The 14264-nt window shown below is 37.1% G+C and overlaps 1 protein-coding gene across 1 annotated transcript in view; it reads left to right on the top strand.

Annotated features, from left to right (window-relative positions):
- The window catches only part of BIRC6 (baculoviral IAP repeat containing 6), a 180083-nt gene that overhangs the window by 83325 nt on the left and 82494 nt on the right, over positions 1 to 14264 (top strand). Inside the window, exons 46-54 of the mRNA XM_029086930.1 lie at positions 541 to 1103; positions 4113 to 4288; positions 4851 to 4947; positions 5138 to 5332; positions 7214 to 7414; positions 8052 to 8331; positions 10259 to 10515; positions 11289 to 11397; positions 11917 to 12138. Of these exons, the coding sequence (XP_028942763.1) occupies positions 541 to 1103; positions 4113 to 4288; positions 4851 to 4947; positions 5138 to 5332; positions 7214 to 7414; positions 8052 to 8331; positions 10259 to 10515; positions 11289 to 11397; positions 11917 to 12138 (2100 nt within the window). The remainder of the gene's footprint in view (positions 1 to 540; positions 1104 to 4112; positions 4289 to 4850; positions 4948 to 5137; positions 5333 to 7213; positions 7415 to 8051; positions 8332 to 10258; positions 10516 to 11288; positions 11398 to 11916; positions 12139 to 14264) is intronic.

The raw sequence follows: 14264 nt of genomic DNA, 5'->3' as shown, positions 1-14264 counted from the left end.
CAGGAGGTTCCTCCAGTGCATCGATGATAACTTCCTGATGCAAATGGTGGATGAGCCAATGAGGAGAGGAGCGCTGCTGGATCTTATGCTCACTAATAAGGAGGGTCTGGCTGAAGCGGTGAAAGTTGAGAGCAGCCTTGGCTGCAGTGACCATGAGATGGTGGAGTTCAGGATCATGTGTGATAGGAGCAGAATACTAAGCAGGATCACAACCCTGGATTCAGCAGGGCCAAAAAAAAGAGATAAATCCTAGACTTTTTCAAAGGAAACTTTAATCCTTAGTGGTATCAGGAAAAGTGATAGCATAAGCAGATCCTATAGGCTGTGTAATGACCAGTATATTAAAAAGGTATGAATGCTTGACTCTTGTGAAAGTTCAGATAGTGCTTCAACATGCATTTCTGAAAATGGTTGGATTTTTATTTATTGAAAGTCTGCTGTATCTTTTGATTCTTAAAAATCAAGCAAAAAAACCCCAACCAAACAAACCTGTATAACTTGTTAACATTGAACAATGAAATTTTTTCTTCTTTTTTTCAGGGGTGCTTTCCAGACGGGCCAGGGACCCTTGGATGCACAAGTGAAACTCTTGGAATTTACCCTAGAACAGAATTTTGAAGTTGTATCAGTTAGCACTATTTCTGCAGTAATTGAGTCGATAACCTTCCTTGTGCATCATTACATTACATGTTCAGACAAAGTGATGTCTCGCAGCGGCTCAGACAGCTCTGTGGGTGCTCGAGCATGTTTTGGAGGGCTTTTTGCCAATATTATCCGTCCAGGCGATGCCAAAGCAGTCTGTGGAGAAATGACAAGGGACCAACTTATGTTTGACTTGTTAAAGCTGGTCAACATTTTAGTTCAACTGCCGCTTTCCAGTAACCGAGAATATAGTGCCCGTGTTCCAGTAGCAAGCAGTACTACAGACAGCGTGTCTGATGAAGAAAAGGTTTCAGGAGGCAAAGATGGCAATGGAAGCAACCCTAATACCCAAGGATCAACTGCCTATGTGGCAGACTTGGTATTAGCCAACCAACAAATTATGAGCCAGATTTTGTCTGCACTTGGCCAGTGTAACAGCAGTGCTATGGCAATGATAATTGGTAGGTATTTTGTAAAGAAAATGGAAGGTCTTTTGGGGTGGCGAAATGCTTAAAACTTCTACAGACTCATATATTGGGTGTAGACATGAAAGGATGTGTCACAGAAATGGACAGGAAAAAAAAAAGAGACTGATAAGAGGTGAAAGAGGGGACAAGTATGTGAAACAAACTAACATGAGGTGAGAGACAGTAATTAAAACCAAACAGGTATGCATTTGGCTTTCGAATTTGCTGAATCTCAAAATGGTCAATGTTGAAAGATGCCTCTGGAGATTGTTTAGTCCAGCCCCCTGGGACAAAGCAGGATCAACTCAGAGCCTGCCACAGAGAGCAGGTTGCTCAGTGCCTTGTCCAGTTGGGTTTTTAGTTCCTCAAGGGTGGAAACTCCACAACTGCCCTGGGAAACCTATTACAATGTTCAATCATTTTTGAAGTAGAAAAACCTTTTTCTTATGTTTAAATGAAATTTCCTGGTTTTCAGTCTGTGTCCATCGCATGCTTCTGTGCGTGGATTAGGATTAGTCTTCGGTTTGCACTAGAGACATGTGACCTCAATTGTTCTCTATGCATTTTCCTTTTTTTTTTTTTTTTAATCATTTCTGAAAAAGACAAATTACAATTTTGGCCTTTGCACAGAATACATAATATACATAATACATATTCCTCTATTTTATCAGAAATCTCATTAACATCATGTTCTAGAAGTTCCAGTCATTTATTTGTGGGTGGGATCTTCCTGCTACAAACAAGAGAGGAAGATGGTGATACTCTGAACAGCAAAGTTGCTGTTTGTCAGACATGTGCCTAAGGTGCATTTTCTCAGGCTATTTTTGTGTCACTTGCTTGTTAGCTGTAATGATAGCACAGGCTTTATTTGCACAAATTAAACCACTGGCTGAAATACCATGAGTGTTTCTGCATGCACAAAACGGGAAAAACATTTTGCTGGAGAATAGGCAAAGAGCTTGCACTCCACTTCAGGTGTAATAGTTGTAAAATTTTGCTCTCTTTATAGTGGTTCTTTGATTTTGAGTAAAGTATCTGAGGCCTTTTCTGTGCTAGTCTCTTTTAAGCAGATGTGAAAATGTTAACCAGTGCTATTACCAGAAAACAGTGTATTTTTTGGATGAGAGCAGATGCCTGTTAGACCAGTGGTTCATTTTGGGATAAAAGCAATTGAGGAAAAAGTAGTAATCTCCAGTAGTCAAATTAAACAGAAGGCAGGATTTGACAAGCCTGAATTTTGCTGTTGGAACCTTCCTGAAATTATTCCAGAAGGTCTCCTCCTTTACTCTGGGTAGTTGGTGTTATATTGCAAATAAGCTATGAACACTGGAAGTAGTTTGTTCTGGGATCGATGGTTTGTTCTGAATATGTGTTTCTTTGGAGTGAAATTCAGATATTCTTCTCCTCAACTTTGATGTCTTTCTAAACCACCGATTTCTGTCCAGCAGTTGTTTTGCATTTTTAAAAAGGCAATTTGGAAAGATAGTGTTGTTTCAAAATGTTTTTCATTGAATTCAGGATACTGGGCCAGCTTATCCCTTCAGTGGATTGTTCCTCCCAAGGTCTTTTAATATAGGTTATTGACACTAATTTGTGTGTGTATTTTGGGAAGATGTAACACAGCTATTTGTGGTTTTAGTTCCTTCATGAAAAAATGTATTAAGCGCTCTCCAGACAATTTCTACGAAGAAAACATTTCTCCGAGACTGCAGCCAAGGTTATATATGATCCAAAAATCAGTTATCAGCATATATAGTAAACATGTAATAGCTAGTGCAGCATGCTAGCTACCCAGGAAAGATAAACAGGAAAACATCTGCAGATATGTAGTGATAAGTAGTGGCTCTGGTGTCAAAATTTATGCTCATAGTGTTAATTTACTGCATCTGGTGAGCAAGCTGGTCAGGAACCAGAATGACCTTGAGTGATTCACTTGTCACATGAAGTTAAAACAGAAACTGGATTTTCTTTTATGACCATTTTGCGTATTCATTTCTTTAGGTTTTGATGCTTTGTCATTGATAGACTATAAGAATCATACTGGTAACAGTATTCCACTCCTATCCTACCTTCTCCTCACCTCAAAGTCTTCACAGCAAGCCCACATTAGTTTGCTTCAGCTCCATCATTCATTCCATTTAACTTTTCTAGACTGTGAGAGGCTGTCTTAAGGCTTTTATTGCTCTGTCTATCTCCATGCATCCAGTGCTTATCAGTATTTTCTTTCTTGACAACTTGAAGATTATTAAAGTAGTACAGCTGTCAGTTCTCTTGCCAAAGTATTTCTCTAAGGCATGTTCCAAAGATGACTTAAACACATTATTTTTTATTATTATTTGTTAGTATAACTCCAGTTATGGAGTTATATGGCATGGGATTATTCCATTGATTCCCCCCCACTCAAATCTAAAACCACTTTTAAAAGCTCTTCCAGATTGTTGGCATATGCTTTGTAAGACGGTTTTATTTATGGAGGTAATCTCTTCCTCAGGAAGACTGTTCTTTTGCTTTCCATCCTCAATTTCAGCCATGTGTAATGAATGTTGCTGAATATTGATATTCAGTAAATCCTCATGAATAAATCTTGAATTGTAACACTGAGAAAGAGAATTCTGGGAGAGGTATTTCTGATACAAATATGTATGTTAAATTGTTGGGCTTTTAGGCTGCACAAGTACATTCCTATTATTATCTGAAAAAAAATCTTAAATACTTGTTAGTTGCTTCTGGCTAGGAGTGATTCCAGTCTTTGTAGTTCTTATTCTGTTTCCTTCACTAATTACACTCATTTTTTATGGTCTTACTAGATTTAAATTCACTGAATTCCTAGGTCAAGTCTTCCTATTTATACTATAAAGAACATAGCACGTATCTTTTGTAGTCTGTAAAATCCATGTGAACATTTAACTGAACAGAAATTTAAATGTCTGAGTTTTCTTATGTGCTGTAATGGTTTGTTAGGTCCTGATTTCTGACCTTTGAACTGTTTCTGTTTTCACTAAGGTGCAAGTGGCTTACATCTCACTAAACATGAAAACTTTCATGGTGGCTTAGATGCAATATCAGTTGGAGATGGGTTGTTCACTATCCTGACAACACTTAGCAAAAAAGCAACAACAGTGCAAGTGATGCTTCAGCCAATTCTTACCTACATGGCCTGTGGGTACATGGGAAGACAGGTAAGTTCCCTTAAGTCTGCTGTGCTTCAAGGGAATTATAGGTTAGTTGATGGTGTAACCTATAATAAGCTCAGGAAACTGAACTAGTGCTATGTAAAAGAAATGTTAACTTTTTCCAACCTGACTTCACTTTGGGGGTGAAGTTTGGAAGCCTCTCTCCATTGCCCATGGTAGAGGGGGAGAGAGAGCTTCTGTAAGGACATTTTGACATTCCTGTAAATGTTCCTGGCTAAAGGCTTGAAGATGGATTGAATATCTTATTATATGTGGATGGGAAACACATTTATTGTGTTCGTATTAGTGGGTATTTTAAATGCTCAATATTTTTATTTCTCTTCAGCTGCTTACCCCAGTAGTTTGATCTTTTCCTTACCACAAAGACTTCTCCCATCTAAGGAGTGAACCATGTGGAACACAGTATTGCTATTTTGTGGCAGAGGGGTCAGCTGTGGTAGCATTTACTCTCTGGGATTTTTGCTTACTAAAAGTGGAGGCTAAGAGGAGTTATGCATGTCCTATTAATTTTGTATGAAACCATGTATTTTTTAACTTTTTCTTCTAGGGTTCTCTAGCCACTTGTCAGTTATCTGAGCCACTGCTCTGGTTCATTTTACGAGTGTTGGATACAAGTGAGGCACTGAAAGCTTTCCATGATATGGGTAAGAATGTCTTTTCTTTAGCTGCGTCAAGTAAAAGGTTTATTGTAGATTTTTTTGGCATTTAAAGAAGGACTACAGATAGGTGTCTGGAGGAGCAAATTTACTAAATAGGCCTTTGCTTGCTTAGAATCTATTGCATGCTTCTGAACAGTGTTGGTTTTTTTTCCCCCCCTGCCCACATTATACACAGGTGGTGTTCAGCTTATTTGTAACAACATGGTAACGAGCACAAGAGCTATTGTTAACACAGCGAGAAGTATGGTTTCAACTATTATGAAATTTCTTGATTCTGGCCCTACCAAAGCAACAGACAGCAGTTTGAAAGCTAGAGTGCTAGCTTCTGAGCCTGATAATGCAGAAGGAATCCACAATTTTGCACCGTTGGGTAAGTAATAAATACTTTTTCTCGTACATTAATCCACTGGTCATTTGAATCTTTATCAAGTTCTTAACAAAAAGTATTGTAATAGTGTCAAATGTTGCAATACTATTAAATCCTCTAAACAGAGGGGTTGCTGGTGTTTCAGGATGATGTTGGAGGAGGAGGTTAGCCCCTCCTCCTCAGGCAGTAAGACCTTGTGTGGATAGGGGAAAGAAGGAAAGGGAGTGATCTGTATCTGATGTTGTCATGCATCAAGATGGGCCCGTTCGTCCTCCCCTAGGTCAGGAGATACCCAGTTCCAGCCCACCATCTGCCATAGACACACTAAGACTCACTGACTTCACTTAAGGCACATCAGGTTTGATGCAGCTGTTACAGAAGCATAGCAAAGTTGAATGACACAGAATGAGCCTGAGCTGGGTCAAACAAGAGCAGAAGAAGCTAGAGCATAGGGCTGATATTGCTGATGCTGCTCTCACACCAGCACCTAATTGCTCTGATGTTGCGTGCATGAATGTTTGTTAGAATTGCACTGCTGTTTTGGTATCAATACAGTGTCTGCCAGTTAACTAAAATGCATGTGTGTTAAGTTGTAGATGTACTCTAATATCTTACAAAGGCTCCTTTTTGCTGCTGGTGTCTTAATGTTTCCTGTTGCTGCCCACTAGCCCAGCGTAGGCTGTGAATGTATTCATACAGTGTGTCTCACTGTCAAGAGCGGAGAAAGAAAGGATTATTTTTTTAAATTTCTGGAAAAATTGTCAGATGAGAGAAATCCATTCAGTCCTGTTACTAAAATTTAAGAGTGACAAAAATAATGAGTTTGTGGGTTTGTTTTTTTTTAAAAAAAAAAAAAAGGTTTATTTGGCAGAAATAGGTGGGCATTAGAAATCTTCTACCTTGCTCTTCACAAATTCCTGAAATGTAAATTTAAGAATCCTGCAAATGTTGGTACTTGATTACTTTAAGTAATAAAAATCCTAAGTGTGTATGGTGGTGGGTTCTTGCATGCCTTATCTCCCAACTTGCAAAATGCTGCAGTTCTTGATGTTCTGCTATAAGTGCGTATATCTTAATAATTTACTTTCAGTCAGGAGTGTGCTTTTTAAATTAACCTTTTGATTGTCCTCACTTACTACACTCTGATTCTCATCATGTAGTGTTCTCTGAGAGATGAACTCAATTCATTTGAGATGAAAGTCTATTAAAATATGTCCAGGAATTCACCTCCAGCTGCTACTAGGCATTCAGCCATGGGGCCAGGCTAGAGCTGCTTTAAACACCCCAAGTATCTGTCATTTGAACAACACAAATCTGATCTTGTTGCTAAAGAAGACACAGCCTAGATCTTCCGACTTCATTTTTAATTCATGCTAAGATTAGAAAAATAAGCAGCTGCTTTAGTCAGGTTTTTTTGATTCTGGTGTCTTTTTTTAGAAAAAGGTTTTCATGTGAAACAATCCTTTTTAAGTAAAAAGGTTTACACATTTTGGTTATAAAGTTGTTTATGTTGTCATTGTAATACTTAAACCCTTAAAGCCTTCATTATGTCAACTATGAATTAATTGAGTTCAAGTTCTAAGCATACTGTTCAACCTACACCTTTTTGATTGGTTTGTTTTTGTAATGAACTCTTGACAGAAAGTTTGGGATTTTGGTAGCAAGTATCCACTAGCAGATTTTCAAGCACGTGCACGTGCATATGCATGTGGATATGTAAACTGCCTGTTGTAAAACAGTCTAAAAGTAAAAGAAAAATATCTCAGCGGTTCTCATTATTACACGTGGGATGTTATCAATAAATGGAAATGTTTCAGGTTGTAACTTAATCTGGGTTTTATTAATAAATGTGAATAATCAGTGTGAATGGTGCTGTTTTTGAAGGTTCGATCACCTCCAGCAGTCCCACTGCCCAGCCTGCTGAAGTGCTGCTGCAGGCTACTCCCCCCCACAGACGAGCTCGGTCTGCTGCATGGTCATACATATTTTTACCCGAGGAAGCTTGGTGCGACCTCACAATTCACCTTCCTGCGGCTGTGCTGCTCAAGGAAATCCACATCCAGCCTCACTTGGCCTCTCTGGCGAGTAAGTAGATTCACTGATGTTGATGCCGGTTTGAAAATTTGAAGGGTAGGATTTAGAGATGATACAAGAAGTATAATCAGAGGAACTAAAGCTGGCAGGTTGTTTGAAGAATGCCTGTAAAGTAAGTTGAAAAGCTTGCTAATTCTGCTTTCCTTGAGAATGGAAAGCCCTGCCTCTGCTTGATTTCTTCTAGCTTAGTACATGTCTTGTGGCATTAACGTTAAATATGCCAAAGAACCTTGTCAAACTTCTCTAAACTTTCCCTAGTGAGAATGTGATTTTGGTCAGGTGCCTTCAGGCAAAATGGTTTTGTATGATAGCTGGAATGAAGCATGAAATTTTCAGCTCTTATTGTCATAGCCCTGCCAGGGATATGTGGCATTTACACTGACAGGACTTTCCTTCATCTTATGTCTTTGAAATCAACTGTATACGCCATGTATCAAAATAATTATGCATTTTAATGTACACCATCGCACAGGTGAAATAATCTAGCTGCAGTTCTGTAGTAGTGTTTGCCTAAGATCGTTTCAGTCATCTTGTTCTTTATCTTTAGCAGGGATACATGTTTAACACTTAGAATTCAAACCAGTACAGATTTTTAAATAGTTTTAAACCTTCTTATCTTACTCTGTAGCTTGCCCTTCATCAGTATCTGTTGAAATAAGTGCAGATGGTGTCAATATGTTACCTTTGTCAACTCCTGTTATCACAAGCGGTCTCACATACATAAAAATCCAGCTGGTAAAAGCTGAAGTTGCCTCAGCTGTCTGCCTCCGTCTCCATCGTCCTCGAGATGCCAGTACACTAGGCCTCTCTCAGATCAAATTGTTAGGCCTCACAGCCTTCGGAAACACCTCGTCTGCAACTGTCAATAATCCATTCCTTCCTTCTGAGGATCAGGTCTCTAAAACAAGGTAAGCTTCCAGTATCAATGAACAGAGCCATGTTTGTGCCAGATCCTGTTTTGGGGTTTTTTTAATAATGTTGTCTGCTCTGAGTCAGATCTTTCAGTAGCAAACTGTATTCATGAGTACCTGTTTTTGTACTTAAATTCTAACATTTACAGTATCTGTTTCAAATATCTTTTGGTTTTTATTCTTTTTTGCAGAAGGCAAATATAAGCAGTATTTCTCACTTTTTTTGGTAGCATGCTTAGTGTGCAAATGTGAAAGGGCGTGTTACATCTCTGCAATGGTTAAAGAATATTAAGGATAGGAAAGCATTTAGAGTTGCATTCTGTGTTTTTAATGGGTAGGCAGTTGTCAAAAAAAATGAAGTAGCAACATACTACTTATCCCTACTGAAGTCAGCTGAGTTACATAAGTATTGGAGCAGGAATAGAAAAGGGATAATAGGATGTTTTGTGGCAATCATATCTAATATTTCTGTTTGCAGACATTTGAGAAATAGGAACTGAATGCTGTTGTGATTCTGGCACATTTTCAAAAGCTTTTATGTGGTTAGGTGGCATCTTGAGTTTTGTACTCATTTCTAAAGTAAAAGTAAATAAATCCTTAAGGGTAGTTAAAAATTAAGTGTTTAAGTCTTCCAGCTTTAAGTCTAATTCAATGAGTGAATTTCTGAGAATATCCTGGTTCTGAAATTTAGCTTACTAAATTGTAAAAAGTCATTACTTTGAGATATTTCGTCTTTGAACCTTAATGTTTATAAATTTGAGAAGAGAGCATGGGAAAGATTTAAAAACCTTTCTTTTGCTGAGAAAAATTTAGAGTAAGTAAATTTAGATACCATAAATACTGTCTCGTGAATATTTGATAAAAGTTTTGTAGCTGAAATTGGTCTTTGATCTTGAATAGCAGTGAAGCAGATTTTCGTAGCCGAATTATACTATTGCTATATTTGTACTTCAGAAAAGTTTATCTTAAAGTCACACAAAAATAATTAGTATCTAAAGAAAGAAAGTGAGTGTACATTCTTCATGTCTTGGAAAGTTTTATTGTGGCTTTCAGCTTAGTCTTATAGGTATCTCAATAAAGTAATGACAATAATATGATAGATTACTATCATAAACTTGGATATAATAGCAGAAACCTTGCTCTTTTCTAAAATGATAAATATTTAGGAGTTAATTATTCATAGAAGTGTGAACTTAAGTTCTGTATGCAAATATGCCCTTTTTTTTAACTGTGGGAGATAAGGTTAGCTGTGAAAATAAGTTAACCTGTTAGTTTAGAACTTGTTAGTGAAATGATGCCATTTATTTCATATGCAACTTAGATTGCCATCTTATTCGTAGTCCTTGTTTAAACAGCATTGTGGTATATTTTTTGGAAATAAAGTCTAGTTAATGTGTTTCCAGATTGATTCAATTACAATAGGTTTGCTTTTCAAGATTTATTATTAAAAGGAATACTGAACAATATTGCTAAAGGATGAGAGAGACGTGAGGAAATTGCAGTGGTTAACACCTTTTTTAATTTTAACTCTCTCTCCCCCTGTGTTCCCTCTATATAAACATCTTGCCCTTCGCATATCCCCCAGTAGGTTGGCCCTGTGGGAAGAAATGTGTATGTGAATCAAGAAACATTTTAGAAACTTTGGTAATAAAACTTGCAGGCTCTTAACTCTTCCCACCCGCAAACTCTGCCTTTCTTATAGCCTTAAACCAGCGATTACAACAGCATTACTAATGTATTTTACATTGTGGTCTTAAATTTAGTCATTATAATTTGCTTTTCTCAGATGATGTCTGATCATGTCACAACAGTTTTCTGCAGTACTTGTCCTAGAATCTAATACAGGTAGTTACGTTATAGATTAAAATAAAATAAAATAATAAGAAAATGATACATTAGCTCATTTTCATGTTTTCCTTTTCAGTATTGGATGGTTAAGATTATTACACCACTGCCTCACTCACATAAGTGATTTAGAAGGAATGATGGCTAGTGCTGCAGCACCCACAGCTAATCTGTTGCAGACATGTGCTGCTTTACTGATGTCACCTTACTGTGGTATGCATTCTCCAAACATTGAGGCTGTGCTTGTAAAAATTGGGCTTCAGTCCACCAGAATAGGCCTAAAATTGATTGACATTCTTCTGAGAAACTGCTCAGCATCAGGGAGCGATCCAGCAGGTGAGCTCAATGTTTTTGGGGTTTTTTTCAGCTGTTACTTAAAAACATAGTATGTATAAATGTACAAATATAGTATATTTCCATGTTACTCTGATTCTGAATTGGGGTTGCCAGAACTTGCCATTGCGCTTCGTTATGCTTCCAAGTATCACAGTCTTTCTATGTGCGTGGTTCTACAACAGAAAAGTGGTGCAACCAGGGTTATTTTGGGTTTTGTGTGTAATAGATAATTAGGTGAATGTTTTGAAGACACAGGAGTAGGGCATTCAATATATCCTGAGTGCTAGATAAGAGAGTAGCTTCCTACCTAAGGGGAAGGAGATGAACACGGTGAGGAGAAGATAAATAGGAAATAATCAGAGGAAATCCTCAGCCTTAGTCCCATTGATGGAAATCGGAGTTAAATAAGCTTGCATTTTGAAATAAATGTTTGTTTCTGTGAAGCATAAGATTTGACAGCTCCATTGGAATTAGTCATGTCTTTTTGGAATATATTGAAGAAAATCCTTCTAATTCAACCGTTAAGTCCTGTATCTGATGAATGATTTTTCCTTTTAAAGTAAGGCTGAACATTGCATTGAACATACAGAATGCCCAGTTTCAAGGCAGTGGTGTGTATAAGAATTGCATCCTTATTTTAATGGCAAAACTCAAGTCAATATTAATATTGCAATTCTGTAATAATTTCATTAGTATTTTTTAAAAATACATATGTAAGTACTTCTATTATTTCCCCTCCCCCCCCCTTTTTTTTTTTTTTTGAATGCGGCAAGATCTGAATAGCCCTTTACTGTTTGGAAGATTAAATGGTCTCTCTTCTGACTCCACAATAGACATTCTTTATCAGCTTGGAACGACCCAAGACCCTGGAACAAAAGATAGGTAATGTTATTTTGATTGTCACGTGGAAGTGTATACAAAAATAATCTGCTAAGTAGTGGCTTGATGTTACTGCACAAAAACAGACTTTTAAAAATCTGATTATTATGAGATAGCCTGAAAGTGCAGAAATCTAAAGAAACTTCCCAGCTTTCCCTCCTAGCTCCTTGCATCCTTTGCAGAGAATGCTGTCCCTCTTTTTTTGCTCTTATAAATGTGATAAAACTTTCAGTCTTCAACTGACTTTTCTCTCAAATACTCAGAACTGGGACACCTGCTGTGTTTCTTTCTCTGTAGAAAGAACACTTACATTTGGCTGTCCAAGATGATAAGTGGTTTTAATTAATTTTTCCCCCGTTAGTGATCTAAGTCTTGAGAAAACAGAATTTGAGCTCTACTCTTGAACCTTGCTTCAAAAGAAGAGATAAATTTGTAAATCAGATTACTAAAAGACAGCAAGGTAATTTGTTTTTGAGTGTTTCTTTGAACCTTTATAATGTACTACATCCTCTTGCCTTCCAGAATTCAAGCATTGCTGAAATGGGTCAGCGATTCTGCAAGAGTTGCAGCTATGAAAAAAAGTGGCCGGGTCAGCTACATTTGTCCAAATAGCTCAACAAGAGAGTATGGGCTTTTGATGCCATCTCCTTCCCATTTGCATTGTGTAGCAGCAATTTTGTGGCATAGTTATGAATTGCTTGTTGAATATGATTTACCAGCGTTGCTGGACAGAGAGCTCTTTGAGTAAGTAAAGCAAAGTTTTGCACTGCGTACTTTTTATAACGGAATTATTTTGTTCACTGAAATAATATGACTTAAAGTGCACTCACTGTGAAATAGTAGTGGAAATTGTTATCCTGGAAGCTTATTGGTAGACCATATACGCAAAGATATCTGAACAAGTAGTTTTGTTGTTCTAAACACAAAGCTGCACTTCACATATTCCAGGTATAATTGTGTTTAAAAACAAAAATCTGAAACAGAACAGTAAATCCATGTATGTACTTACACATGTGTGAAAGGTAAACTGTTGCATGTTTTTGTTTGTGGTTTGTTTGTTTTTTTAATGGACAGCTTTGGGCTGTTCTTGTTGAAATTGAGTGTTTGCAGTAATTTTCACAGCACCTATAAATAACGATCTTCATTCGTATCATGTTATATAAGCATTATTTCATTACTTATGGTATCCAATGTCTATAACTGATAGCTAAAAGCTAGGGGAGAGGGGGATTGGTTTTTTGGAGTCACTGCTCTTGTTCCAGCCAGTCTGATTTGAAAGAAATAAAGCAGAAAATCTTGAGTGAATCTTGAACTATGAATTTGCTGGATATTAGAATCATAGAATGGTTTGGGTTAGAACGGACCTTTAAAGCTCATCTAGTCCAACCCCCCTGCAGTGATCAGGGACATCTTCAACTAGATCAGGTTGTTCAGAGCTCCATCCAGCCTCACCTTGAATGTTTCTACGGATCGGGCTCCTACCACCTCTCTGGGCAACCTGTGCCAGTGTTTTACCACCCTCATTGTAAAAAATTTCTTTCTTATATCTAGTCTAAATGTACCCTCTTTTAGTTTAAAATCATTACCTCTTGGCCTATCACTACAGGTACTGCTGTACCAAACTTTTTAGTGCCCCAAAATTGTTTTTGTCCCAGAAAGACCCCCAGATGTTGCTGGATTCTAAGTAGTTCACTGTAAACACTAAATGTATCCTTTTGGTGACTCCAGATTGAAAATATGTGAGCTATCATTCCTGATTCATGTTGCTTAACCATCTCTTCTGTTTAAACAAAGCAAAAAAGAGAAGCCACATAGCTTTGTTTCGTGTGTATTATAGAAATAACTCTAATAAAAAAGAGTTAAAATGGTTAGCCTGTTTAGATTTATACTATACTAATATAAAAATGGGTTTCACATCTGATTGCTTGTCTTTTGGAGAAGACTATGGTGTTTTCATCACAGGATGAAATGAAGGAATATTGATAAAACTATTGTACGTAGGTTGAATATGCATGTTGCAATATAGCCCTGTTCCTCTACCTTGTGCCAAACAAAACTATAATTCATATCTGCCACATCTGGGGCAAATTATAAAATACATTTTTAATAAATACAGAAGAATTGTTATCAGACTTATATGAGTAAATAATTCTTCTAACAAAAATGACTTCATATGTGTATTCTTCATCCTCTTTGATATTTTAACTTTTGAAATAATGATTCTAGCTATAACTCTTAATTTCTCCTTCATGTGATGTTTCACTTTTCTCTTGGATGTATTTGTCCCATCATCCCTATTTTCCATTTCAATTTTTTCTGCTCTGGCCAGTAGATACTAATTTATTCCTTAGTTATTTTTTAATATCTAGTTGGAAAAAAAAAATCTTATTTTTCACAGAGCATGAACTTACCCAGAAAATTTTGTCAGGAGGATTATGTGACTATATAGTTGGAGAAGAGTTTAAGTTTACCTTTATTATAACTGTGACTATATTCCCAAAATTATGGGTCATTTGGTCACTGAGATAACGTATATGTTTTATCTTGGAGAGGGTTTTTTATCAGCCATTTACTGGACTAATAAAGCTAACTTTTGGTTAGACCCATGTTCTGCTCTACAGTCTGAGTTGCTTAGACTAAACATAGAATAGCAGTTTCATCCAGAAGAGGGAAAAAACAATCCTTGTCTTCAAATGGGAATATGATATATGATGATACATCCAAACTTACTTAAAAACGTAACACTGAAGTGGCACAAAGTGTGCGCTCACGAATATGATATATGATGATACATCCAAACTTAAAAACGTAACAGTGAAGTGGCACAAAGTGTGCGCTCAGCTCTTTATAGAGAGGTTGAGATAATGTAA

This window comes from Antrostomus carolinensis, unplaced genomic scaffold (genome assembly GCF_000700745.2).
Source record: "Antrostomus carolinensis isolate BGI_N321 unplaced genomic scaffold, ASM70074v2 scaffold2889, whole genome shotgun sequence".
In the NCBI taxonomy this organism is placed as follows: domain Eukaryota; kingdom Metazoa; phylum Chordata; class Aves; order Caprimulgiformes; family Caprimulgidae; genus Antrostomus; species Antrostomus carolinensis.
The sequence above is the reverse complement of the archived record's forward strand: the minus strand, read 5'-3'. Positions and strand labels throughout refer to the sequence as shown.